This window comes from Ursus arctos, unplaced genomic scaffold (genome assembly GCF_023065955.2).
Source record: "Ursus arctos isolate Adak ecotype North America unplaced genomic scaffold, UrsArc2.0 scaffold_17, whole genome shotgun sequence".
In the NCBI taxonomy this organism is placed as follows: Eukaryota; Metazoa; Chordata; class Mammalia; order Carnivora; family Ursidae; genus Ursus; species Ursus arctos.
In genome coordinates, this window is record NW_026622841.1 from 27544920 (window position 1) to 27557912 (window position 12993).

Here is a 12993-nt window from a genome sequence, read left to right on the forward strand (position 1 = left end):
AGTATTCATTGCTTTTTGCACCTGAATATGATTTCATTATTCTGGGCCCCTCTCCATGGATGGCAGTTGGTTAATCGAAAAATCAGGCATGCTAGAATTTGGGGGCCAGAAGCAATTTTCATGATTATTTTGCTCCAGCTACTAGAATACTGGATTTCCTTCTAATTCCATTAGAATTAAGAACGTATTTTTTTATTTGTGAAGGTAATTTTTCAAGCTTAAGGTTTTGCATCTTGATTACAGGTATATGTCAGTTCTGACGGCTGACATATACTTGATAGTTTGGTTAATTATTAGTCTCTGCCTTCAGAAGCAAAATGTCTAAGCATTTAATATACTTGTGAAATTTATTTATTTATTTTTTTGTCCTTTGTTTTGTACTTTGTTTTTTTTTTAATTATTATTTTTTAAGTTTTTATTTAAATTCCAGTGAGCTAACATACAGTGTAATATGAGTTTCAGGTGTGCAATGTAGCAATTCAACACTTCCATACATCAACCCCGTGCTCATCACAGCAGGTGCCCTCCTTCATCCCCCTCACCTATTTTACCCATCCTTCCCCAATATTTCCACTTACTCACAGGCTCTGGTAGTTTTAAACAAGGCTGATCATATAGTTTTAGAGACTAATGGATTAGCCCTGATATGAAACAGACAGAAACCATGAGCTGTGCCCACCTGCCTCCCGTTGAGCTGGGGCCACACCTGGAGCAGTTGAGATTGGAGCAGTGATAGCAACCCTGATATATGTCTTTTTTTCTCCTTGGATTTAAGATGAAAGGATACTGTGTGTGTGTGTGTGTGTGTGTGTGTGTGTGTGTGTTCCAACTAGACTTTCAGATGCAGAACCGAAGAGATTTTGTTTTCCTGGCATTTTACTGAGTTCCTACAGAATTTTTAATCTACTTACTAATGTAGTCTCATCTGAAATACAAAGGTGGGGGGACATTTCAGTAGTGAAATCACAAATTCTCTCCACGTTGCATGACCTTCCTGAGAAGTTAGGTCAATATGTAGCAGAGCAGAAAAATTAGCCTGACTTATTCAGCTATGGATTATCTGATATGGTTATTAAATCACGATGGGGACAGCGCAATAGAAGTTATTTCAAATTATGCATCACTTTGAACAAACTTTATCGAAGCCTTTACTGCATTAGCCCTAATTACTCACAATGATGATGCAGTGCTCCCTCGAATCAGACCCTGCGTGGTGGCTGGGGACTGTGGCTGGTCGATAGCCATTGAGCAGTTTGATCACGAAGGCTGACCTGCTTGCGCTCTGGTGGCAGCCACGGCCATCCCTCCCTCCCAGTAGCTCACAAACTGACATGTTCTCTGTCTGGCCTCCCTCTCCTGCAGCTCCTCTTCTGGCTCTTCCTCCAAATCAATAACTTTATAATCAGCATGCTTCCCAGACTCCGAGAGGCTAAAACATTGCCTTAAACAAAACAAAACACACACACACACACACACACACACACACACACACCATCCACCTCCCCCCCCACTTGAGCTAGAAAAGACATGTTTTAAACCTGTGACCCACATCCATTTCTCCCATGTTATGGTGTTTATAAAATAAGGTGGGTTGTTGTTTTTTTTTTTTTTAACCAATGATCACCTATTTGAAAAAACACTGTTAGGATTCTAGACTGATTAATTATTTGGCAAGTATTTACCAACAGCCTACCACATGTCCGTCAAATGTTTTCCATTTGATTGTTAACTTCCAAGACGGAGCACGTTTTTCTCAATGTCTGTCTCCGTGTCTAGTGCTGTACGAGCACACGGCTGCTGTCTCACCACGATCCAGTTCGCTCCGCGATTACTTACTGAGTATCTACTATGTGTCAGGGGCCCTACTAGATATGTTAGCATTCGTTACTTTAAGAGGAAAAGAATTTCTAATTAATTGAATTCCTTCAGTATACTTTGTATCTTAATACATGATTTTTAAAATTAATTTTGCTTTCGAAGACACTTCGTTTTACTCTCTTTTCTTTTTTCCCCCGTCTGCACTTGTCTGGGTCTTCAAAACCACTCTGTAAAAATGATGACCTACCGGAAACAGGCCAGAAGTACTTCTAAATTACCTTGCTTATAGTGAAAGATGAAAAAGGGACCCTAAAGAAAATAAAAATGAAGTGAATTGTCTCAGCAGAAATATATATGACTAATGCACAGGCACACAACTGAATGAAATCAAACCAAGATACTATTTGTTAACTTTCTACTGTGTGCTTGCCTGTGGTTAACTTTTCAAATGATGAGTTTCCCTCACTATTCCCTAAAAGAAGTAGGAGCCCATAACTAGGGAGAAAGAAATCTGCCTTTGCTAATGCTGGGCCTATAACGGAAGGGAGAATCCACCGGAAATCAGGCAGTAAATCAAGACGTTTGGTTTCCGATCCAATTGGGTGACCTCAGGCAGATCTCTGAATCTCGGGAGCAATCACGTGTGCATCGCGTGTGAAACGGGGCGTTGGACACGAGCCCAGACTGTGTGACCCTAACTCTCTCAGGTTTGTGGGAAGCCATTTATCTGTGGGGAGCGGAATCTTGGGAAGGTCTGGCCTCCAGCACCTGGGGAGATCTCTGGCTTGTTTTCTCCCCAAAGTTCTGCTTAGCAGCCTGAGACCCGGAAATGGACCAAATCTGTGAAATTCTCCTGAGGGTCTCATTTTAGCACTGCCAAAAATAAACAGCCCATTCCTGCATCCTGAAACAGGAGAGCTTTGGCTCAGCTCTGATTACCAGAGAGGCAGGTTTAAAAGTTTAATACCCACCTGTTCCTACGCCTGTTTGGCATATTTGTAAATGACTGAACGCAAATAGAGGAGGCGAGCCCGTGAAAGCATGGGGTCCCGAGAACGCATTCTCTCACTCTGAATGGAAAGAGCTGAGGGGAGGAAAATGGGGGGACCACCTGTCTTTCGCCCCTGGGAAATATCTGGGCTCGGCAAGCAGAGGCAGAAATATACAGGCTAATTTCTAAATCCATAAAGGGAGGTCTCCAGAGCTTACCCAACAAGGTTGCATAAGTAATTATGGGCGTGGATAGTGCAGACTCCAAACCGAATCTTTCACTCCAGCCAACGGATGGCTTCTCGGAGTTCCAGGCTTGGCACCAGCTCCCACACCCAGGACTCGGTCCACATAGCTCCCTCCGCCGGGACGCTCTCCCGTAAATGTGCTCCCGTTTGTCAAGTTTCAGGGTAGCTTCTTCCTCACCCACCTACGGCCTTCCCTCTGACCTCTTCCTGTTCTGCTTGCAGGCATCATTCACTTGGCATTTCCACCAAGAAGTTCCACTTCACACCTAGCGGGTGAATGATGGGTAGAGGCCCGATCCCATCTGAGAGACTATCCCATTCCTTCTAAGCGAGATTTCCCCAATGGCTGGGGAGAATGGCATTTCCAAGAGATGTTAAGAGCTCTTGCCAGAAAAATGGATTCTGCGGTCAGATAAGATTGTAAAATTCTATGTCTCTCTTCCTGGAGCATCAAGCGCATACACTGGTCAATTAAAGGCTCTGGAAAGCCCTATAGAAAGGAAGCAGGTATAAAGCAGCATTCCCTAGACCCACTTAACTATGAAAATATGTTTTATCACAGACACCTACTAATATTTTGCAGAACTCAATTTGGGAAGTGTCACTCCAAATACTTCCTTCTGTTTTTTTCGATCAGGCACATTTTCTAATTACCAGTAATTTCCATGAAGGAGGTAGGGATAAAGACAAGTTGAATTCTTTGCTCAAAGCAACTACTCACTGAGAATATGAGTTTAGAGTGAATATCAACAATGAGTCTCTTCCGGGGCTTCTAATCCTAATAGGCATTTCTAAATACTACAGTATGCCGGACAGTCACCAGTGCATTAATTCCCCATGTGCCCTCGTTCTGTATGCCATGAAGACAGCAAGAACCTCAACCATGATTCCACCTCTCAGGTATGTACAATTTCGTTGTGAAGGGGAAGAAGTGAGTGGAAGACAGTTCTTCTGTAGTCTCTGAACACGTGGTAGAGACACCGGAAGCTGCGTGGGGGAGGCTGGGCCTTCAGGGTCAGTGGGATGTAGACAGGAGTTGAGGAAGGCTGTCCTCAAAGAAAGGTGTTAAGCCAAGTCCAAGGCCTGCCTTCTTGGCAGGAGGGATAAACATGGCCAAGTGGGGACTGGTGAAGGCACTGGTGGAAAGTTATGTGGGGAGCAGAGGAAGGCAGAGCATCTGGGACGTGTGAATAAGGAGTTTATATTTTACCAACTTCCGGTGAGGAGTCTGGTGACTATTGAGGAATTCATGACATCATGGGGTAGAATGAATCAAGGCCTCTGAGAAACTCTGATTACTGTCTCCCACCCCCAGTGAGCAAGGGAGCTAATCGAATGCAGTGGTCGAGAGCATGGGTACTGGACCTACGTTGGCATCCTGACCGTCCACACGTTCCTGGGGTGAGTTTTTGACTCCTGGCCTCCTCTTCTGAACTGAGGGTATAAGTATTTACCTCACAGACCTCGTTGATGAGTCACATGAGATAACACAGATAAGGCCCCTGATGCAGAGATTAATAATTACTAAGACTTGATAAAAAGCCATTAATACTGTTATCATTCAGTTGCTACTCCCAGGCCTTTGCCCCCAGGTGGTGAGCTGATCTCCTTCCTTTGCTCCCACTTGAAAGCCCAGCGCGGGAACACGCTCAGTGTCCATGGGAGGTTGGCGAAGCGGAGCGCCTGCATTCCCCAGCACATTCCCCGTGGGCCTTCTCCGTGCCCACCTTCCAGGGAGTCAGCCCAGAGCATCCGGTAGCGCTCACCTGCATCAGACGTGGCTGCAGACGCAGCAAGGAGCGATAACACTGGGCTCGGGGGCATTGCCACGCTGTCAACCGCGGCCGGCTTCTTCCTGGTCATCATGCTGGACACGGAGCCCTCGCTCTTACCGTGTGCTGCCGTTTGGTCCACTTTGAGGTGGGGACTTGGCATCCCTACAAAAGAATAACCCCGAAGCTTGCAGTTACTTAAAAGGAACAGGAAAACAGACAACAGAAAACCTGAAAGCAAGTGGAGAAAATTGTGAATTCACCTGACCTCCTTTCGATAGAACAAGAATGAAATTTTAGAACATTTAAAAAAAATATATTAGCAGCATAGCTCGTTCTGGTTTTGTGGCTGAGATCAGCGGTGACAACAGTCCGTTTGGCTGCACGGAAGCAGGGGCATGGGCCCGACGAAGCAGGAGAGGCCAGCAGGTACCCTGTGCCTTCTATGGGTCAAGAAGCCCACTTGACAGAGGCTGTGCTGTGTGCAGCATGAGGGGGAGAAGGGGACCCCACCCTAGCTTCTTCTCTCATCTAGCTGGGGACATGAAAGGAGAGGGAAATATCGGTGACACATAAGGGAGGGCTGACGTGTTCTTCAGCCGCTCACAGTCGAGGTGCTTGGGGAGGGCTGGGGAGGGCTGGGGAGATTAGTGTGGGGAGAAGGGAGGGGAGGTGGTGCAGAGCCTATGCTAAAGCAGCAAGCAAGAGGAAGAGGCGCTGTGGGTGCCGTGAAGAGCACACCCTAAGCTCTGGGTGGGGACCGAAGATGCTGCAGACGAGAGGCCAGTCTGCTGGAGCAGAAGATGCACTGTGGGGGCTGATGTGTGATGGCAGTCCCCGTGGCCAAGCAGAAGTTGATTTGGGGGCTTTTCAGCCTTTGGTCCTAATAAGCATTGTTAAGTCATGCCTTTGTGATGCTGAAAAGCACCTCTTGTGAAGTGCCTCTGTAAGGGCCGGACGTTGACTTTATAACAAATTATAGAGCTATTCTGGAGCCTTGCTTCCTAGGTTGAAATCCAGGCTCTCTCATTCTTTTTAGCTGCATGATCATAAGCAAGTTGCTTCCCCTCTCCAAGCTTTGAGATTCCTTAGCTGTACAAATGGGCTGGAACAGTATAAGCTCCCAGGGGTGGCTGGGAGGATCCCGGAGGCAATTAACGTAAAGCGCTCAGAGCAGTGCCTGACACACCGTCCACGACGAGTGTTTCCTGTGCCTATTACTCTTATCATCACCACGGTCAGTGCTGCAGCCTGCTGCTTCCTCAGGGCAACAGAAAGCAGCTGGCAAAGGCTCCGTTCTCTTCCCTGACCCGACCGAGGATTTCTGGGGCCCTTCTGCACCCCCAGCTGTAGGAAAGTGCCTCTACAACTCATCCAAGCCTAAGTCCAGAGGCTGGGGGTGTCTGAATCCACATCAGATGCTCATCCGGACAGAATTTCTTCACGTCTAGGCTACCTGCCACTGACCGCAACAACAAAAGGGGCTTTATCCCAATAGCTCTTGACCCTTCTTTTTGCAACCCTGTGGGTGATTCAGTCCTCTCCCCGAGTAAGGTTACGTTGCTGCCAAGTGAAACCAGCCTGGTGTGGGGTGTGGGGGGGGGGCAATAGCAGCCCCCTGAAGCGTGTAGTGCAGAAGTTAGCAGTTTCTTAATTTTACAGATGAGGAAAACACATTTCTCAGAGGTTAAGCAATAACTAAGTAAACTCACACAGCCCTAATGTCGGGGCTGGGAGTCTGCAAGTAGCCAGATGATAAATCCAGGACCCACGGATCAGCCCGGCCCAGCTAGTTGTCTTCTAACCCCTGTCCACCACCCTGGTCGGCCGACAGCATCGTTCACATCGAGGGTGCACGGACCCTAGCCTCACACCTGGAAAAAGCACCTGTAAGCATCTAAGGAAGAAAGTCATGTTGACATTTTCATTGACCTACTACTACCTTCCTCCTACTCTCCATCCCACCCTCTGAAACTCCCCCGGTGCTGTGAATAACAATGCCATTTCTACTTCTTAGGATTTGTATTTCATAGCATTTCGATAGTGGAGACATCAAATTCTGTGACAGAAAGATTGCAGGGCACGACCATCAGGAAACCAGGAAGGGCAGCGAACGTGGACAGGATGCCCATTTGTGAAATATGCAGGGGTGTCAGGGATGGGCCAGGCGCACACATATATATAATACGTGTAACACACATCCAGAACCACCCACAGGGAGATCAATCCGAACAGTTTACAGTGGTTATTCTCAGGAGGGAGAGCACATGAAAGTTTGGTGGGAAAGAGGGAGTTTTTACTTTTCCTCCCTAGCCTTCCTTATTGTTAATATTTTATTTTATTATTTATTGATTAGATTTTATTTATTTGATAGAGAAAGAAAGCACAAGCAGGAGGAGTGACAGGCAGAGGCAGAGAGAGAAGCAGACTCCCCGATGATCTGGGAGCCCGATGCAAGGCTCGATCTCAGGACCCTGAGATCATGACCTGAGCAGAAGGCAGACAATTAACTGACTAAGCCACCAAGCGCCCCACTGTTAATATTTTTAATGCCACAAACATACTAAATTTTGTTTCCTTTGAGAAAATAAACAGACTTTGGAGGCGGGGAGATCTAGAAGTCTACCAGAGCATAGGCTTTGGGGTAGAATGCTGTGCTTGAACAACTGACTGCTAACAATCTCGACTGGGGACAGCAGTCTGGGGTCTGACGGAAGTCCCCCAGTTCGGTACTTTGTGCCACTGCGGTCTCGCTCCCATTAAATGGAAGCAGGTGTGCCTTCCATGGCGCACCTTTGGAAGTCCAAGGGGTCCCAGAGTTCTGCTGGGTAATAGCTCCTCCGGGAAAACCCACTGTCATCTTTGTACCTGTGGACACAGGCTGGGCAGGTGATTCTTTGTGCAAATTATGACAGGTTCAGGGAACAAGCCACAAACAGGATTAGCAGGAGGATATTTAACTCTCACTTGGGAACAAACTGATTTCAAGTCATTTTCGTTGTACCCATTTTCATGCAAATGTTCACGATCCAAATTAGTCTCAGTCCACATCATTTCATTAAAGTTCATTCGATCATACCTCTATTGGGCATACTTTGCTACTCAAGTGTTTATGTTAAAAGTAATAAAATGACACTTAAAAACTCTATAATTCAAATTGTCACTATTTAGCTGTCTTGAAAACCCTCGATAATTTAGGATTTTCTAGATTATGGTACTGTTTGTTAGTTGCCATCCAATGAATCTGAAAAGCAATTAGGAAAAAAGAAAAAAAGAGCCCTGACATTTTCTCAGACATTTTTGGGTTTTGAAAGGATTATGGAAACAATCCCAGAAATAGCATACATGAGCAAGTATATTAGATAAGCTTTCAACAAAGCCTGATCTAACAGCATTTGGAATCCCCCAAATCTGCCTGAGGGCCAAGGGCTTGGGGTACTGGGATGGGTGACCCCTCCGAGGAGAGAGCATTGGGCAGCCTGGCCACCGGAAGTCGTTTCTCTTCATTCCAGGTGGGAGCTGATGCTCCACAGAGAGGGGCCCAAATGACCAGACATGCGTGGAACAGTTCAGAACCAAGTTCTCGGAGATGTGGGATGAGGGTGGAGTGCTGGGACATTTGGAACCTTTCCTCTCAGCATGGACCTGGCTTCCCTCTCTCCATGGGAGGGAGAGGTGTGAAGCTTGAGGTCCCCCAAAAAGAAACCCGGATTTCATGTTGTGCTGATTGGACCACTGAGATGTGTTCCTTCAACTAACCCTGGGACCTGAGAAAAGGTGAGCATAGCTTTGATGTCACCTGGGGTCACTTCTCAACCTGACAGCAGACCGTGTGGAGAACACACATGGCGCCTGAGTTCGGAACATCCGTCAACCCCAGCTCAGGACAGACTGTAGCGAGGCTCCCCTGTCTGGAGGCCAGGACGTTTTTAAAGGAGGAAAGAACAATGCTAATAACTATGTGGATCCAACATCTGTTCATAATTAAAAGACAGAGCCAAGAGGAAATATTGTTTAAAAGTTAAACCTATAGGAAAACATTCTGCTAATAACCTGTTGACCTCTATCGATAGGTTTTTGAAAAAGCCTTTGAAACTGTGCTGTAGTGTGTCGAGGGACAGTCACTCATTTTCAAAGGTAATTTCTCATAGACCACTTATCCCCTCAAACCTCTACCTGCACACCGTGTTTGCATTAGGGACTTGATTTATGGATTCCCGCTCCTCCGATGCAGAAGCTGACTTCCTGTTGCCTTGGTTACTTGGAGCTTAGTTCAAGGTTAAAGTACTCCCAAATCAGAAGCAGTGGCAGGCGCTGCAGCGGGCGGCCAGGTTATTGACTGCCCCAGGATGCGAAAAGGTCAGAGACCAAAGCACTGTTTACTGCCTTAAGGGTGAGTCAATAGCTTCAATATTTTGATTCTCTTTCTTCCAAAGTAGTAGTTGCTGTTCAATTACCTCTTCCCCGGGTGTTCAAGGTCACAGGGGTCATGGAGGAAAAGCAGGGTCTATGGCGGCGGACTTTCCCAGGATCCCTTCAATGAGCTCTGTGACCTTGGATAATAAAAAGCAGCCTCGCCTAAGAGTAATTTGTATGTTGCTCTAGGTTTATAAAGCTACTTTATCTCATTTTCTTTATGGGGAAAACAAACAAACAAACAAAAATCTTTGTGGGACGAGTACTGTATACTCCCCTTTTCTAGGTCAGAAAAAGGAGGTTTAGAGAGGTCATGTAACTTACGTAAAATGACACAGCTGGTGAGAAGGGGTAAGAACTAGATCTTGACTCCTTGATGGGTCCTCATGTCACAATTTCTTTAAAATAGAGGGGCTGATGGGATCATCACCTAGGGATCATATGTAATTCATTCTGTAACACCCACTGCAGAGAGCAGTAGATCTAGAAAATGCTATGTGATTAATATAGGCTTGTTGAACACCTTAATTAATTTTTTAATTATACGATCTGCAAATGCAGTTATTTCCTGGTGACAAAGCTTAGATGGGAATAGTGAGAGAGCCTGACAGCACCGAGATAGTGGCTGGGTTCCTCAGTCACCTCCCCGGCCCCCTTCCTGCTGCAGAATGCAGGGCTTGGCATGCACTGGGAGGTATACCACACTGAGCAGTCAGTGGCTTTCAATCTTGCAAAGAGCTGTGACATACATTGCGCTATTTGCCCCCTGTGGCATCTCTGTGGATGACAAAAGGCAGATGGTGAAATTCCAAATACACAGATAAGGAAACTGAGCCACAGAAGCCCAGATGATTTGCCCAAACTCACATATCATGTGTGCAGAAGAAGTGGTGGGGAAATCCATGCCTCTTGACTCAATTCGATGTTCTTCTCTTTCCCTTTTCGGAAAACCCATAAATGACATATTTTGCACAAGAGAAAAAAACCTCTTGAAAACTTGATAATAGTTTCCATTCTCATAACTGGTTGTTGGATTGATCCATTGCTTTTTCTTTGTTTGCAAATGAACTTCAGTCATGGCACACGGGGGGATATATGTTACGGAAGAAACTGAATCAAGCACGAGATGATACCTTTAGAATTTGGGAAAAAATATTTTTCTGTGCCGAAGTCAATCAAATGTTATTTTTGTTGCATCATCGTATTCATTAATTCAACAAGTACTTATTGAATGTTTACTGGTACCAGGGACACAGTACTGGTCAAAACCACTGAAGCCCCCATTTTCTAAGAATTGCATTCTAAAAACCTTGGCGTAGCATAAAGGCAGCTGTTACCTTTTATAAGGACACAGAAAGATCTTAAGGTGTTTTTTAATCATCAAAAGGCAGCGCCTCTGCTACTCACTCACACAGTATGTGAGGGATAGAGTGCCAAGGACCCAGATCTCAGCAAAGGGAGGGCACCACTGTGAGCATTAGAGAAAGACAGGGCTCCCGTGTGCACATGCATCTCCATTGCTCCAGGTCGGGAGGGAGGAGCACGGGCGGGATTTTAGCCCCGCCCTCCCCTCGAGCCCAGTGCTGTGACAGTAAACAGCCTGTTCAATCACAGTGACTGTCTCAACATGTGTTTTGTGTCAAATGAGCTTTACTTCATTCCAGGACCTTGTGAGGTGACACTCAGGCAAGGTTACTCTTGAATAGAATGCTATTCAGTGAGCCTAGAGTTAATCATTTTAAAATTCACAATTATTTGAGTGCCTACTAGCACAACTCAGAAGATGTGAGCCCTGTATTTGCACAGAAAGTTCAGAAGTGGAGAGTGACATAGGACAGAAAGACTTAGGATACTGAAAACCAAACAAGACAGGAAGCCAAATGAGTCCCTCAGGAATTAGGAGGAAAATGAGATCTCTGTGGGATCTGAGGTGGTCTGTGCTCATCCATTTATTCATTCAACATTCATTAAGGACCTGTGCGTGCCAGGCACCATTAAGCACAGGGAACATGAATAGTCATCCACTCAGGAAGACAGACACAAGTACAGAAACCCCAGTTTTAACGGGCAGAATTTAATCACTAGAAGTGGAGGGAGGCTCTCTCCACCAGGACTGGGAAACGACAAGAGTAGAAGCAGGAATAACAAGCCTTCTTTGTGCAGCCGAGACAAGAGTGGTTGGGATGAGTCATAAAAACCACATACTGGGAGATATGGTTGGGAAGGCAGTTGGCAAAAATGAAGCCCACCGCTCATTGTTGGGTAGAGTGAGAGCCTCTCTCCTGTACGCTTATCGTCTTGGACAGACTTCTGGCTTCTTGTGTCATTATTGGTTGATTTCTCTGACATTCTTGGAGGCAACTGCAACATTGCCTAGAGGTCAGGAACCATGTCTTACTTTGTTTTGACTCCCCAGCACTTAGCTCGACAGATACTAGATACTCCACAGTGTTGGATGGATGATGGACAAAGAGAAAACACATCTATCCTTCAAGGCCCAAACCTTCTGGGGGAAGCCGCCCCAACTACTTTAGTCCGCACACAGCCCTCTTTACTAAATCCCCTATTTCCATGTAGTAGAGAGTGGGCAAAGAATATATTTTTGGAAGAAGACTACCTGCTTCACTAGCTGTGTGATTTGGGGCAAGTTCTATCAACTCTCTGTGCCTCAGTGTTCTCATCTGTTAAATAAATCTGTTGTGAGAATTAAATGAGTTTAAACATTATGGTAGACAGAAAATAAAACCCCAGTTCCCCAAAGATGTCCATATCCTTGTCCCCAGAACCTGTGAATGTGTTACGCAACATGGCAAAGGAGAACTGATGATAGAATTAATGTGGCCAATCAGCCGCCCTTACATACAGAGTATCCTTGATTACCAAGCGGTCGAAATGGAATCAAAGGGTCCTTGAAGGTGGAAGAAGGAGGTGGAAGAGAAGAATTCCAGAAAGAGGTGTGGTATCGGAAGCAGGGTTAGCGCGGTGCTACGTTAGTGGCTTTGAAGATGGAGGAGGAGGGTTATAAGGGAAGGAGTGCACATGGGCCCTGGCAGGTGGAAAAAGCAGGGACACAGATTCTGCCCCACAGTTTCCGGAAAGGAGTGCAGCCCTACTGAGACTTTGACTAGCCCAGTGAAATCCGTTTTGGACTTCTGACCTCTAGTAGCGTCGAGTAATACATTTGGGTTGTTTAAGCACTAATTGTGTGGGAATTTGTTACAGTAGTGCTAGAAAACTAACACACATGTAAAAGAAGTTACCACGGTGCCAGCTAGAATGAGCACTCACCTGTGTTAACTATAATTACTATTTCTTAGCACTATATCACCTTAGTACTCATCTTCTCATTATTAACTTACTTCATATGTTCACGTTATGTGTGTTCCCCATAAGATTTAAATTCTTTAGGAAGCAGAGCCTTTATATTCTTTTCCTCTATCTTCCTAGCGTACCGCTGACACAAAGCAACTAGTCAGTGGATACTTAGAGTCAATAAGTTGTACCAGAGACAAATAATTCGTTGATATGAGTGTTAGACCAAAGTTCTGAGACACTGAATTATTGCAGGATCTGCCCCACACTTAACGGATGAACTTGAACAAGACTTGGAATCTCACTAAGCTTCATTTTTCTACTGGTCAGAATCTCTTCTAGCTCTACTATTCTGATTCCGAGCTTTCCAGATTCAGAGAAACTGCGAAACAATCGGATTAGTTCTTCCTTCTCTTAATTCAGGACTGCAGAAATGG

The 12993-nt window shown here is 45.6% G+C and overlaps 1 protein-coding gene across 1 annotated transcript in view; it reads right to left on the minus strand.

Moving 5' to 3' along the window:
• SETBP1 (SET binding protein 1) overlaps positions 1–12993 on the minus strand; it is a 363337-nt gene that overhangs the window by 23456 nt on the left and 326888 nt on the right. The window contains 1 exon segment of the mRNA XM_044382971.3: positions 4823–4993. Within this exon segment, the coding sequence (XP_044238906.3) occupies positions 4823–4993 (171 nt within the window).